This window comes from Dendroctonus ponderosae, unplaced genomic scaffold (genome assembly GCF_020466585.1).
Source record: "Dendroctonus ponderosae isolate FM_Combo_2020 unplaced genomic scaffold, Dpon_F_20191213v2 Dpon_F_20191213_1, whole genome shotgun sequence".
Classification (NCBI taxonomy): domain Eukaryota; kingdom Metazoa; phylum Arthropoda; class Insecta; order Coleoptera; family Curculionidae; genus Dendroctonus; species Dendroctonus ponderosae.
The window spans coordinates 53050298-53065055 of NW_026017110.1; the positions used below are offsets into that span (position 1 = coordinate 53050298).

The window sequence follows — 14758 nt, forward strand, 5'->3', positions numbered from 1 at the left end:
TTAGCATTTAACCCTGGGCCGGATTCAAGCTTTACGAGGTCCGGGACTGGAATTTTAACTCCTAAGAAAAAAATGTCACCACATTTTTTATGAGTAACGTTTTACCAAATGGGTACAGTAACGCAACTGCACCGAGGAGTTACTGTGCCGGTGCGTTGGTGCACTAAGCTATTCCGGAAACACTGTGCCAACTCCTGAAAATCCACAGAGTTACCCATAACAAACAGCAGGAACAAAAATAAAACCCGCAAACTATTTCTGAGTAGTCCAGGAAAATATCTAATTCATTTGAGTGATTTGCATTGCGAGGGGATTAAAACGATAGTATCCATTGCACCATCAATAATATCGATCCTACATTGTCTACCACCTTGAAGCAAGCAGTTTATTTTGTTTAACGTACACTAGGAAATTGTCTTACTTGTTTTGTTCGCAGTTTTGCGTAGCTCGGTTTGCAGTACCGAAAAGGTCACCGATCTGAAAAATAAATATGTTGAGTTGACCGCAGTTGTGAAATATTTAAACATTTTAGATCATTGAACTAGGATTCATATTATAGATAGGCAACATTCGTGATATGGTATGATCATGCAATATAATCATATATAATACATATTATATATAAAACTTACAATAAAGTTAATATAATGTAAACAATAAATTTATAAAAAAAACAAGCAATGTGAAAACATAATTAATTTGGTTCTCTTTGAATTAAAATTAAAATAGACAAATTTTTTTAGCTCTTACAAAACTGTTATTTTGTGAAATAGGCAATTTGCATCTTAGAACGACGATATCCTTCTCTATTGGTTTCTGATCCCAAACTTTTTCCAAAATATTATTTCAGGTTCGAAAATGTCAAAAAGATACTTTTATGAAGACTGTTATTGGTACTTTAGGTCCTAAACACTATCAGTTTTGTTTGAGAGTCGATCTGCCCCTGGCAAATTAAACATGATAATATTTTTTACTGCAGCCTAGTCGCGTTCCTTTCGCGATTCTCACAACAAAAACTATAAATTCCACTTTTAAAAATCTAAAATATTCTTATCAATGCGTATGTTGCTCTTTTGTACGTTTTTATTTTAATAGTCGCATCATTTTTTAGTTAGATATTTTTGACGTGATTCACTGCAGGATTTTCGAAATACATCAAATACTTATTTCTGGGATAAATATACGATGTAATGCTCAATTTATTGCGAAGCAAAATCATTACTTGATAAACAAACACCATGTTGCGCTGTACAGTCCAAATATGCGTAGTAGCTTAGTTTTTGATCGTCACACAAATTGAAAATTAGTCTAAAACTATCATATGTACCTGAATTATAAATAGACCGAAAATAATGCACGTCTCTTTAAACATTTCAACTTGTTAAAAGGAATGCAATAATGCACGTTGTCAGCTATGGAGACCATTAGAACTTGTGTGACTTTTACGCAAATCCCATACTTTTTAAACAATTTATTACCTAACATGTTTTTTTAGCTAACAACATATTGCAAAACTTCCGCTGACTATTATATGTTACGGAGCTTATAATTATTAAATTAAAATATTCGTTAAATTTGAAATGCAACAATAGCAAAAATTTTTTCATGTGCTATGTACAGGGCTTCATTTTCAGGTTGGCACGAATCCATCAACTTAATGGGACAGATAGAAAAACAATATTTAAACAATAGGGCATCATGCGTTCTGTTCATGGAGAAATTACATTACATTTTTTTTAAATATAGTGCTTATAGTCGGCGAAATTGTTTTTCAACCTACATTTAGTTATCATTAAATAATCAATGCCGCCACAGGAACGTGGTTTCAGTTAAGAAAAGTGGAGCATTTTCGTAAAATAACTAATTCTCAAACGTCAAATATTTCAAAATTATAGTATTTTGCGATAAATGGCAATTTTGATAATCTACCAACCCAAATTAATTACCTAATTAATAATAATTAAGTCACTTCAAAACGCTTCGGAATCAGTTATTAATGGAAACTATGTAGTTATCTGTTTGTTGACGATTTTGCGAAATTGACCCAAATACAATTATTATATATACCCAAATACAAATTATTGCTCCCTTCTGCATTCAATGTTTTCCATTATTTTCTGGTTATTTCAGTGTCATTTTTTCACTGCCTCTGCATAGTTTTCCTTTATAAAATGCCCAAGCGGTTACATCTCTGTTATGCTTATATCGCCTGCTCTGCAGGCAACAGTCAGAGTAATTTGAACAGATACATGGTAAAAATGTAATAACTTTATAACGTAAAATAATTATTACATTTTTATTGGGCAAATTAACCTTCAGACTAAGGTGATTAGAGGTGTCGATGTTGCTTAGGCAATTGAGGAAAAGTACGGTAGAAATCACTGCTTTGAATAGGTATATCCAATTAGGCATTTGGATATCATCGATAACTCTATTAAGCCATGATCTAGCCATCTGGAGAGAACATTTCGACAGCTTTCAAGGATGCTATTTTCCTGTTCCAAAATTACGTAGTATCTAGGATTGAATGATCCGAAAATACAATTGAAAAAATTTAATGTTCAAATAAACCCGGAAAAGTCTATAAAAAGAAACTAGAAATATGTAACTAGTATGAAGGAAAATTTGAATTGTTGAATTTTTTGTAGAGTGGACCCGGTTTTTATCGGCAAAATTTGACGATAGTTAGAGACTTGCTCGTTTGCAAYCCAGTAAACRCCTGGAAACGCATAGCCACAAACCATTCTACTTTTTAGGAGCAGCAACTAATCCCAGGYCGTTAGCAGTTTCTTCGTTTTAATGAATAATGCTCCAGCTTGCAAAATTCTTGCTAGAACAYTWATTTCTGTGCTGACGGTTTTCATTAGTTATAGTGCCAAAATGTTTAAAGTGATTGACTTTACCGTTATCTGGCTCCTTGATTTATATACTACCAACATCTTCGTTTTGCTTATATTTGTGATCAGACCATAATTTTTATTAGAATACAAAAGCCTGTCCGCCACCCTCTGCAGGTCTTCGAGTGCAGTTGCAATCAGAACGGTGTCATACCGGCATACCGTAATACCGTATTCTATACATGGATGGCAACTCAGTGAATTTTCAGGAGYTGGCGCAGTGATGCCCAAATGGCTTGGTGGCTCAGCCTAACGCACCGACACAGTTACTCACCGATGCAGTTGCATTGCTGTACGAACGTAAAACTYGCTATGATATGTAACGCGATGAGTTATAACGAAAAACTCAGAAACAAAAACACTCTACAAGTTCAGTGTTGTGCGTTTAGTAAACAAGTGTGCATTCTAAAAGTTAAAATTTCAAATTTCACTCATCGTTTAGAAAAATTTGCTTAGGATTTGAAAAAACTGTTGCAAGGCACATTTTGCATCGCGTTTTTCAAAAATAAATTTCTTAGAAACCAAAAATACTCTAAAGTTCAGAGTTGTGCGCAACAATTATTGTCAACATTTCTTCAAACCTTCAAAAATTAATTCAAGTCACATAAAATTCTAAATTTAGAAAGACATAAAAAAAAACCGCGAAGAAATCACTTTAAAATGAAACTGTTGCTCAATTCCCGAGTGATGATAGAAACCAACAAAATGTCAACTAATTAAAAATGTCTTTAAGTTCTGATTTCAAAAATTAGTCCGGCACGAGTGCAATTCTAGGTGCGGCGCTGTGAGGCGCGTTGAGCTAGAACTCATCAGGTCACAGAGCGGCTTCAACTCAAAAGCGCAACTCAACGTGGTGTTACTCAGGCCTACCATATTCAACATTTACCAACTAATAATGCACAAACCGAAAGCAACTAAGACATTAAGCATAATGACGTGGCAAAAAGTGCACTTGTTCGACATCTTAAAAATTTCGTGGAAAGTTTGTTTCTTAGAGATGAAGTGACATCTGGATGCTAAATTAAACCATCTAGATCTTAATATCCGGAGGACTTGGAAAATATTGAACAACGAACTGAAAAAATTACGACAATTGCGCAAAAATTAGACATGGAAGGAATAATTTATCGTAACTTCTTGGATTTTGTCTTCAAAGTCACACTATGTAAAAATGAACTGAAAGAATTCACTAGAAGATATTTTTCATACAACTTTTTTCTCGACATTTCGTTAGTTTTGAGATGTGGAACAAGTACACCTTTTCGTTAATTTTTATGAATTCTTTCGTTTTGTACGTTCATAGTTAGTAAAAAAACCACAAGTAAAAAAATGTATAGCTTTTTACTTCGCACTAATGTTGATTTCGGTTCTTGGGGTTTAAGGGGCGAACTTCAAATTTTGATAATTCATATATGGCAACATTTTCATTTCAAATCTAAATTCAGGTATCTACAGCTCAATTATTTTTTATAAGATTTCAGAAAATTAGTTTATCAACTTGAGATGCTAATCTTTAATCTCGAATCACCCATTCAATTTGTTGCTCTCCATTTCTGGACACCCTGTATATGCCAATTATTGAACTTATGAATTTAAACTTACAATTAGAGTTTTCCAAAGCAGCTCGAAAGCTTTCCTATATTACAAAGCAGGAATTTACGTCAATATTGAATCATTTAATACACCACTTAGCAATAAGTAATATCTTAGAAAATTCCAGTCATCATACATAGTAAACAGACTGTAATAACTGAACTATTAAGTCATGGTAAACACGTACGCAGTTCTAATATTAATAATCAGAACCCAAATATCAGTTTTCGCTCTTATTGTTTTATATCGAAGAAAATTGTAGTATATACTTTGTAATATTGTAAAGCTTAAAATATAAATGTAATTTAAATGCAACGCATCTTAGAATTGGAAGTTTTTGTGGCTCCAATAATAGTATTTCGATCATAAATACTGCGAATAAGTAAATTTGAGCCAATTTATAACATGCAATGATTCAGGTCAGGTCACAATAATACACGTGGCTTATTTCGATTCAAAAAACGTGGAGTTCAAAACCTAAAACACCCAGGTTGTGCCATACATAAATATTGCGTATTGCGCCATGCATATCACTATTTATTTTTGGCCTTTAAGTTTAAATATATCGCGATTCTAAATTTAAAACAAATAATTTTAAGAAAAACGTTTTTGAATCTTATGAACTTTGTAATTAATTTTTAATTGTTGATTTCAAGACGATTTAATTCGGTGGGCGTAACGACTAATACTTTTCAAGTGCCCAATTATTAACTAACAACAATATTTACGTCTCGTCTATGGGTTTTCCATGAAAAAAGATAACAAATGTATGATCCAAAGTGAATAAATGCGATTAAATTCAAATTCAATAAAATTTAGTGCATAGTTATTCATAGCTGCCAGTCGCTTGATCATATTAACTTTGTGGCTGATCTATTTTGAAAAATCTGGCAGAATTGAAAAACGGAAATATAGAAAGTGTCATCGAAGTAAAGGAGCGATAATTTGCAAATTAAGCATTGCTTGGGAATGAGGGCAAATGTTAAGAAAATTAAAATAAAATTTCTAAGAATTAAAAGCACACATATAAATTCATCATTGAACTCAAAATACAATGACTTTCGGAATGTTCGATGAGTATTTTTTTAAAATGTCGGGCAGAACTAGAAAAAACTGATGTATCTGATCGTTTTTGACCCAGCTAGTTCATTTACCTATAAGTAATATTTTTACATACTTTATAGGCCGACTATAAATGAATAACTCAATTTCATTAGACAGAGTTATAGAGCGAAGCAACTCTAAACATACAATATAAAACAGCAGAATTGTGTTGCGATTACGTTTAAAACATATCAGTCATAAGAATCATTCTGATAATTTCTAATTAACAAAATGGTACTTTCAATATATTTTTTTATATTTTGTATGTAATTTTATGGTTTTGCGAGAATATTTTTTGTGTAGAATCACCCCTTGCATTTTGCGCACTTCATTTCCAGACACACCTTGTACTTTTTGTGCTTGTAAGCTTGTAACACTGAAATATATCTGGAACCATCAGATTCATTTAGCGATAATCTTGAACGGATGTTTTTATTAAAAGTTGGCTATTAACTAGATTATAATAAATCCGATCGTAGAACTTTAAACTGCAAACTGCTGCCGAATAAATTTACATATTGCGCGTTATGCATTTCAATGTAAACAATTATTTTTGCATATTACTCCACAGAAGTCAATAGAAAAACACTCCAAAATATTCGTTGATAGGTCAAATCATTCTACGCTTTCCCTCATTTTTTTATTACGTAGATCGTTGTTTTCAATAAACACCTCGAATCAACTAGATACCAACGTTGCCAAACAATGTAATGAATGTTTCAAACAAATTACAATTTTTAACCATGACGTGTCCACAAACATAAATAAGTGAATTTGACTTATTTTGGCCTAATTTGCATAATTATTTGGAGATATTTAAATAAAAATGACATAGACCAAGTGAAATCATCTAAATGTTTTCACATCCTGACTAAATTGAAATATCTTATTTATCGATAACCAATATTAATCAACTTGTTCTACATTTTTTATAAACAAAACTTTATAACATAAGTCAATGTTAAAAGCTAAAGGCAAAAATCTAATTTCCCTGTTTTGGATGGTGGATTAATTCATATTTAAAAACCACTTTTAAGAATGAAATTGCCAATTTGCAATTAAAATTCATTTAACAGATATACACTAAAGAGTTTCGTTCGGTATTATAAATTAAAAAAACTAATGGATGATGTTTAGATAGTACACAATTTCCTTTAACTTCTTATGATTCTTTATCCTCAACTATTAAACAAGTAATTTATTTCCCAATTATTGAAAAACTATATGTATATAAATTAGATTAATACCTACTCAAAGGAGTTATGGTTTATAGGCCATTGCTTGAAACTGGCCAGTTTTTTTGGACTTTTAAGCTGTCGTAGCAACAAATTTCTCCCTAACGTTTTGCAAACACAAATTATATCTTCACCAGTTTCAAGACAAATACTGGTGAATAGAGTAGGTGGCAAATAAAGAAATCGACTTTTATATCTATATTATACAGGGTGTCCCGTAAGCTCATGATCAAAGGGGTATTGCGATATTCTTTGGACCAAAAGAAGACGATCTGATCTAACTTTTATTAACAAAAAATGTCTGGCTTATCTGCTATTGATCGTCAAAATTCTTCAAAAAATTGATTTTTTTTGAAATATAGGGAGAATGGGTACGATGTATTTTAGTTAAACTCGCTGTGAATTTGTTCTTATGTAAAACTCATATTTTGATGAAACAATCGAGTTCAGCCGTTTTCGACAAGTGGTGAATTCTTGAGTGTGTGATGTGTGAGTGAATGAAATCAATTCATTTTTTTTAGATTGACGCACTAATCACTTGTTCACAATTTTGTGCTCTTCGTAAAATCTTGCTGTTGTTAAAATTCACAAAATAGTGAATAAATGATTAGTGCATCAACCTAAGAAAAATTAGTTGATTTCATCCTCCAACTAAAAAGTTCTGGTAGTTTTTGTACCACGACACTCAATAATTCACCACTTGTCCAAAACGGATGAACTCGTTTGTTTCATCAAAATATGAGTCTTACATAAGAACAAATTCACAGCGAGTTTCACTAAAATACGTCGTACCATTCTCCCGATATTTCAAAAAAGATAAAATTTTGACCTTTGACCATCAATAGCAGAGAAGCCAGACATTTTTTGTTAATAAAAGTTAGGTGAGATCGTCTTTTTTGGGTCCAAAGAATATCGCAGTACCATTTTGATCATGAGCTTACGGGATACCCTGTTTATAAGTATTATGTAATATTAGTACTTGACTATTATTCTTATGAAAGGAAAATAATTCGATGAAATTTAAAGTAATACATCATCTACCAAATTTTCTCTAATCCAAATTGAAAGTGACAAAATTGTTAAATATGCTTATTAAACCATAGCACGTCTTTTGTGTTTGAAGCTGATTTTCAATCTATTTTTTTCTGCTCCCTATTCAACAGCAATTTGTTTTTAAAATACGTGACTTAACTTAGAAGTTTACGAAAATCTGACAATTTTTCTCAAACTTTTTGCTGGCTTTTCTGATTCCTGCACGTATGCTCATTATGCGGGTATTCGAAATACACACAAAATTTTGCTTCTTTCCACTTCCTGGAAAAAGCACGTCTTAATCGGAAATATTTATGATTGAAATCTTACCTGTGTAATCATATCGATAATTGAAAAAAAAATTACAACGTAATAAATCATAATATATGCGTCAAGATTGAATTGAGAATAAAATCAGCCTTCAAAATAGGTTATTTCAAAATCATGAAATTATTTTCTATTGAAAAAATTGATTGATTATTATTGCAGCAATGATATAGCTTGTAAAAGAACATTTTTAAATAAATTGAATCATAAAATTCACACCGATATTAAAATTTTACACGATTTTTTATAGGTATAGCCGATCGTTTACACATACACTCAAAAAATACCAAATTATTCGATTGCGTCCAAATAGTTAAACAGGAAAATTTAAAAACATCTTGTTAGTCAATTAAAACATCTGAATTTTGATAATTTGTATAAATGCAACCGAGCAGCTAATGCGAAACTTTGAAGCAAACCAAATGAAGCCCAATTCCTTCTATAAAAAGCCAAAGAAATAGCAAATTGCTATCTCCTACCGTTATTGAGGAATTTATTTTCAAAGCATCAACAAAAATTAAATTACTGGTCAACGATACGATCAAACGGTCGACTGTGGGAAATTTAATGCAAAAGTCAGAAATGAAGAGAAAATTTGGGTGTGCGATTGAAAAACCAAACTTTATGAGACATTCTGTATACTTGAAAATTATTTCAACATAGTAAGATCGCGAAATACAGTAAACATGGTGTTTTAATTTCTTCTCTAACTCTCAGCGATTAAAATAAAAATGTGACATTTTGTACAATTTTAATATATACGCGACATGGCAAACATAAAAAATATTGCGTCAAAGGAAAGGAAATTCGAATTATTACTATGAAATATGTTTGATAAAGCTTTTTTATTTTTTCCATCATAGTTGACGTATATTAGTAGTTCTGTACACACAGATGCCCTTGGAAAATTGATTAAGTAGCAATTTGTTTACTTATTTAATGGGTTTTTATTATCCTTTGTACACTATAATTAATACTAAACAATTACGTGCGATTAGGCTAATTTTGAAAACCGTTCAAGTTTTCATCGATAACCAAACACTACTAACTCAAATTTCTTTTTCTGTTCAGATTGTACCCGGTAATTATTTTGTGATTATTTTACTAAGCTGTTCCAATATTTAAAAGAAATTAAAGTGTGGATTTTCCCATACAGAAAGTTGATATGCTGTCATTTTGGTCTAGAAAGTGAAGACCAAACCAAACACACTAAACTAGAAAAACTATGAAGCAACAAATTACAAATATTTTTCAAAGGCGTTGAATCCAGCTGCTGCATTCACATGCATTGATACATTTTACAATAAAATAAAATCCTAGGGGCTCAATTGATTTGCTTCAAGTTTAGAATTTTCTAGAATATCAAAGGCAAGCATATAAAATACTTATGTGTTTTCCATTCCATCACTCCACTTTTGTGTACTATGACTATGGAGAACAGTTTCACAGCCGTAAATCTTATGTTTCGTACATTCCGAGTTCTTTCGTATACAACTCTGCAAAATTCTTTAATTCAGGAGTGAGTTTGCGGCGGAAGTTTTTATACACTTTAAAAGAGAAGAACACTATTTTTCTTATAAATGATTGAAATTGACTTTGATGTCTTTAAAGAAGTTTGAAATAATTAAAGAGGATAGTTTCGTAACAAATGTAAAAAAAGGTTCATGTCTAGTCAAATTTATACGTGTTCTAAGGTTCAAAATAATAATATATGTGTTTGTTCTTCAAAATGCTATGTTAATTTCGCAAATTTTTCTTGAAACTTTTATAACAGCGATCATACAATGATTAGAAATGTTAACCATTTTTCTCGGATTTTACACAATTTTTCGGAGTTTTTAACACCACCGAATCATTTTCTTTCGGGCATTAAAGCGTAATTGTCATAATAATTGTTGATGGGCAGCGGACAATTTTCATGCCATGCAAGAACACAACGTCCGGTTTATATTAACATATGGTGCAGCATTCTAAAGTCCGTCATTAAGATGATTTACAGATTTTAGAAGGAACACGAAGTTCCTTTAGATTTTCATCCACATAATTTTCCAACAGGAGTTTCAGAAAACATATTTCGGAGATCGCTGGATTGGAAAAAGTTCACCGAGCTTACTGGATCTCATGCCCCTAAATTTTTCTCTTGGGATGGATGAAGTCGTTGGTTAATGCTCCGAAAATGGGCAGAATAAATGTGCTATAGTTGGCATTTTTAATACGTGTTCATCGTTCGCTGCTAGACCGATTTATAAACGCGCAAATAAGTGTATCAAAGTGAGAGGTGATGTAACCAAAAAAAATGTTTGCGATCAATTCATGCTATTTGTGTATAATTAACCGTTTATGTAATAATGTTTTCTTAGTTTTTATATGAAAATTACTCAAAGTATCTCAAACAATTTTAAATCGTACGTGAACATATGAGGTTATTTCGTTTATTTTCACTTCCTACAAGTATTCTTAAAATATTGGAATAAAATCCTGAATCATTCTGTACAAATAAGCCAGTCTTTATGTTCGAGATATTTTGAACGATGAGGCAACATGGCTTAGATACACGTTTGATTTTTCACGCGCTACGACCATGACCATCTCAATGTTACACAATATTTGAATTTAATTTTCAAGAGTGAAGTAAATTATCACGTCGCACTTGGGATATTTAGAAGTCGCATTTAAAGTTCAATTTTTCGGTAGAAATGAATTTTTGTTCAATCGAGTTCATGTCTTTCTTTTCAAATTTGTCAACTTTCAAATTTTTCATTCCCTCCAGTACAAAATCTGTTCTACATATGAATTTAGTGATCATCTGTTCGAAAAAAATGATTGAACAATCTCATTAAACTTTCAAAATATAATTGTTAATTAAATGTTCATAGTTAAGGAAGTATAAATCCAGAACTGGAAATGGATTTTTTGGTTGTAAAGACAATAGCTTCTTTTTTCACAAACTGTTTGTTGGGTATTTCGCCTCAAACATTTTTACCTTTTTTTGAGGAGAAATACCCAACAGTTTGTGAAAAAATGAATCCTCCTCAACAATATAGAATTTATCTACAATAGGCTTTGAAATATGTACTTACAAAGGTATTTTAATGCAATCTGCTTGAGATAGTAGGCAGCAGTTAAAGAATGTTTCCGCAATCATGTAATGAGTCAGCCCATTATTGGATGTCAGTTCAGTGCCTAAATTTGAACAGCTTAAAACGATCATAAAGCATAAGCCGTATGGTTGATATTTCCTCACACGAACTTGTCATTCAAAACAATTGCACGAAATAGCATTTTTGGGAGTCCCCAATTTATAATCGATTTTTTCCTAATGAAATCAAAATAATGACTCACAATATAAACCATTATTGTGTGCCATATAGAATAATATTCCCCATCATCAAAAGCTTTGCGGTATTTTATCTCCCAAAATTTTGTGGGCACCGAAAGTATTTTCATTAGTGTGAGTCATTTTATAACCAAGCATCGATAGGCTTTTTGAAATTATTCTACGAAGAACGTTCTTTGAAATTGCGGTCCAACATAATAACTAGTCATTCAGATCTCAAAGTATGTATGTACAGCCAAATCATCCGATGTACAAAATAATAACCGTTTTACTTTTTTATATGTAGGTAATTTTATTTCTATGAAGTCATTATTTTGTACATATTTTACGTATCTTATTTTTCTCGGCTGCGTTTACTTTCAGCATGCTTCCATAGTCTAGCATTGGCCTACAGCTGGATTTGTACAATTTTGTTTTCTGATATGAACTTTTTATTTCGATTTGTATCCCCTTTTATTTCATTATTTCTGCCCCAAATTTATTTCGTAAATTTCAGATTTATTTCTCCAAGTATTCAGGTACGTTCTTTTTCAGTTCAGTTGTGCCTGCCATTATTTTTGGGGTTTTCTGTAATTTTGTCATTAGATAGCAAAAGTCAATTTATCTTAGTTAGTATCTAAAATTTTTCGTTTGATTTCGCTGTAGCTTTGTCGTGTGTTATAAGCACAGTGTCGTCCGCATATTGCAATATGTACAGGGTTATTGATTAAACTTTGGCCACCCCGTTTTTGCATCTAATTTCATATTTAGAGTAAAATGTTAAATACAAAAGTTGTAGATATGAACGTCTAGTATATTTCAAGATAATACTTGATACAGAGCGTCTAGATAGAGATATGAGCGTCTAGTTTATTTTAAAATAGCATCAATTGGTACAGGGTGTCTCAAATTCAAGTGGCAGACCAAACTTGCCTTTTTTTAATTCAAATGCCGCACTCTTTATTGCTTATTCGAACTATTCGGACAATTCTAGGCCTATTCGATATAGATGTTCTATAATAATTTTCAACTGTTTTTGAGTTAATAACCAATATTGATTGAACTTTGGCCACCCCGTTTTTGCATCTAATTTGAAATTTACAGAAAAATGTTAAATGCAAAAGTTGTAGGTATTAAAAAGGTAAGTTTGGTCTGTCACTTGAATTTGAGACACCCTGTACCAATTGATGCTATTTTAAAATAAACTAGACGCTAATATCTACAATTTTTATATTTAATATTTTTCTCTAATTTTCAAATTGGATGTTAAAACGGGGTGGCCAAAGTTCAATCAATAAGTTATTGTGTAAAATATGGTTGTATATGAGACGGGAAAATATATTTTTGAAAAAAACGAGAACAGTGGCGATTTTTAAGGCAGGCTTTGCTCGGAGGAATGATGGGAACAAGTATTTTGTCGGAATATCGCAAAGTTTAAATCCTTTGTGCCGAACACTATCAAAGACCTTATTCATAAAATCCTTATTGACGTCCATAAATAAACTGGTTGTTTTCCTTCCCTGCAAATGCGTTGTTTGTCAGGACGAAGAGATGGCGTTTAGTGGAGTATGTTTTCCAATTAATTCTTGTTTATATGTTCGAACACTTTACTCAGTACCATCAGGAATGGAAGTTTTATAGATTGTTGGGTATTGTCTAGTCTATTTTTTGGTATGGACTATACGCTTTTTCCTGTATTCTGGAATTTCAATTCTTTAATTTTATTCTGATTATTTATAATACAGATTAATTTAGTTCAGATTTGTATGTTGTCTTCCATTTTAACATTAATGAAAACCCTACAAATGAGCTATGAGCCCTATGAGCTACTTTTCCTGCAAAAAATTCACGAACGGCTAAGAAACGGTGTAATAATTAAGAACAAATTTCATTTTTCAATTTGTCACTGAAGACCCATAATTCCATATCGCCAGATCGGAATTTTTTTAAGTCTTAAACAAAAAGACGAAAGAAAGTACTGGCCTTATTTTCAGGTCTTCTGTTGGTCCTGTCATTGTTGACCCACAATTTTGGGACACCCTGTATATAAATCGATAAAAAATCAGGTTTCTTATTAAAAAAACAATTGTTCTTAGGAAAATGTTTTATAGAATCAACATTGAACAGTGATAAAAATCTCACTTAATATATGAAAATAAGTGGAAACAATGAAGAATGATAGTTCAATTGCCAATTTAGAGGAAAATTTTAGTTGGCCATTTTAGTAAAATATTTGTGAGTGAATTTATATTTTCCGCTCTCTGAAAAAAATCGATTAAATGAAAATAAACAAGTATATTCCGGCTTTGTCAGTATGTCTGTATAATGAGAATATTTTTCGATCTTTCCTTGTGTAATTAATGGATTTAAAACTGCAATTTTCCAATTATCCATACAATATTACTTAAAATGATGATTGGGGAAATCTAATCGCCAGTTTAATCATTAGGCATTTTTAACCATATTATGTGCAAATGCAAAAAATTTTATTTCCAAAAGTTTACACCTGGGAAATTACATTTTATAGATTCAAGATGACGTGTAGTCTTATATTCAGTACTACCTACATACAAAACAAGTACATACCTACATAAAAGTAAAGTACAACTGTTTCTAAACATTGTTGGTCAAGGCAAAAAAATAGGAATATGATTCTCCATACTTGCATTCGAATTAAATATATTATTTAACATTTTTCTAAAATGCGTTTCACAGGTATAATTTAATTTAGAATTTCTATGTTAAGGCTCAATTAGAGTTCTCCTACTAGGTTGAGCTTTGATAGCACATAAGAGCCACCCTAACAATATTGTGATTTGATTGTTTTGTAAATAAGAAAATATGTACGTATACTTAAATACCTAATTCTTAATAAAGACCTAAAATTTTGTACCTACGGCTGAAACTTCTTTACGCTGTAAGTTTTAACTATATTGAGCCTCTGCCCAATAGGTGGGTGGCTCAATTGCCTTCTGCGAATGTTTTCCACGCTTTTCTGTTGTTCTTCTTTGGACAAATGAAAATCAGTCTTTTTGTACAGGTAAAAACACTGAATGTAATTGAAACTAAGATGAGCGGTAATTTTTCAATTTGTAAGCACCGCGTAATAAAGAATTTATTCAATGCTACACGTGCATATTGAGCGATAACCACGACGTAAATTTGATGTGAAATTTATAATTGAATAACTTCGCAAATTTTAAAACAATGAGCTGTAAGTTGTTTTATCACGTTTGAAGCGAAATTTCAAAGAT

The 14758-nt window shown here is 31.5% G+C and overlaps 1 protein-coding gene across 1 annotated transcript in view; it reads right to left on the minus strand.

Annotated features, from left to right (window-relative positions):
* The window catches only part of LOC109533823, an 11945-nt gene extending 3742 nt beyond the window's left edge, over nt 1-8203 (minus strand). Inside the window, exons 1-3 of the mRNA XM_019899287.2 lie at nt 8192-8203; nt 5939-6040; nt 422-477 (exon numbers count right to left, since the gene is read on the minus strand). Coding sequence (XP_019754846.2) covers nt 422-477; nt 5939-6040; nt 8192-8203 — 170 coding nt within the window. The remainder of the gene's footprint in view (nt 1-421; nt 478-5938; nt 6041-8191) is intronic.
* Nucleotides 8204-14758: the final 6555 nt, after the last annotated feature.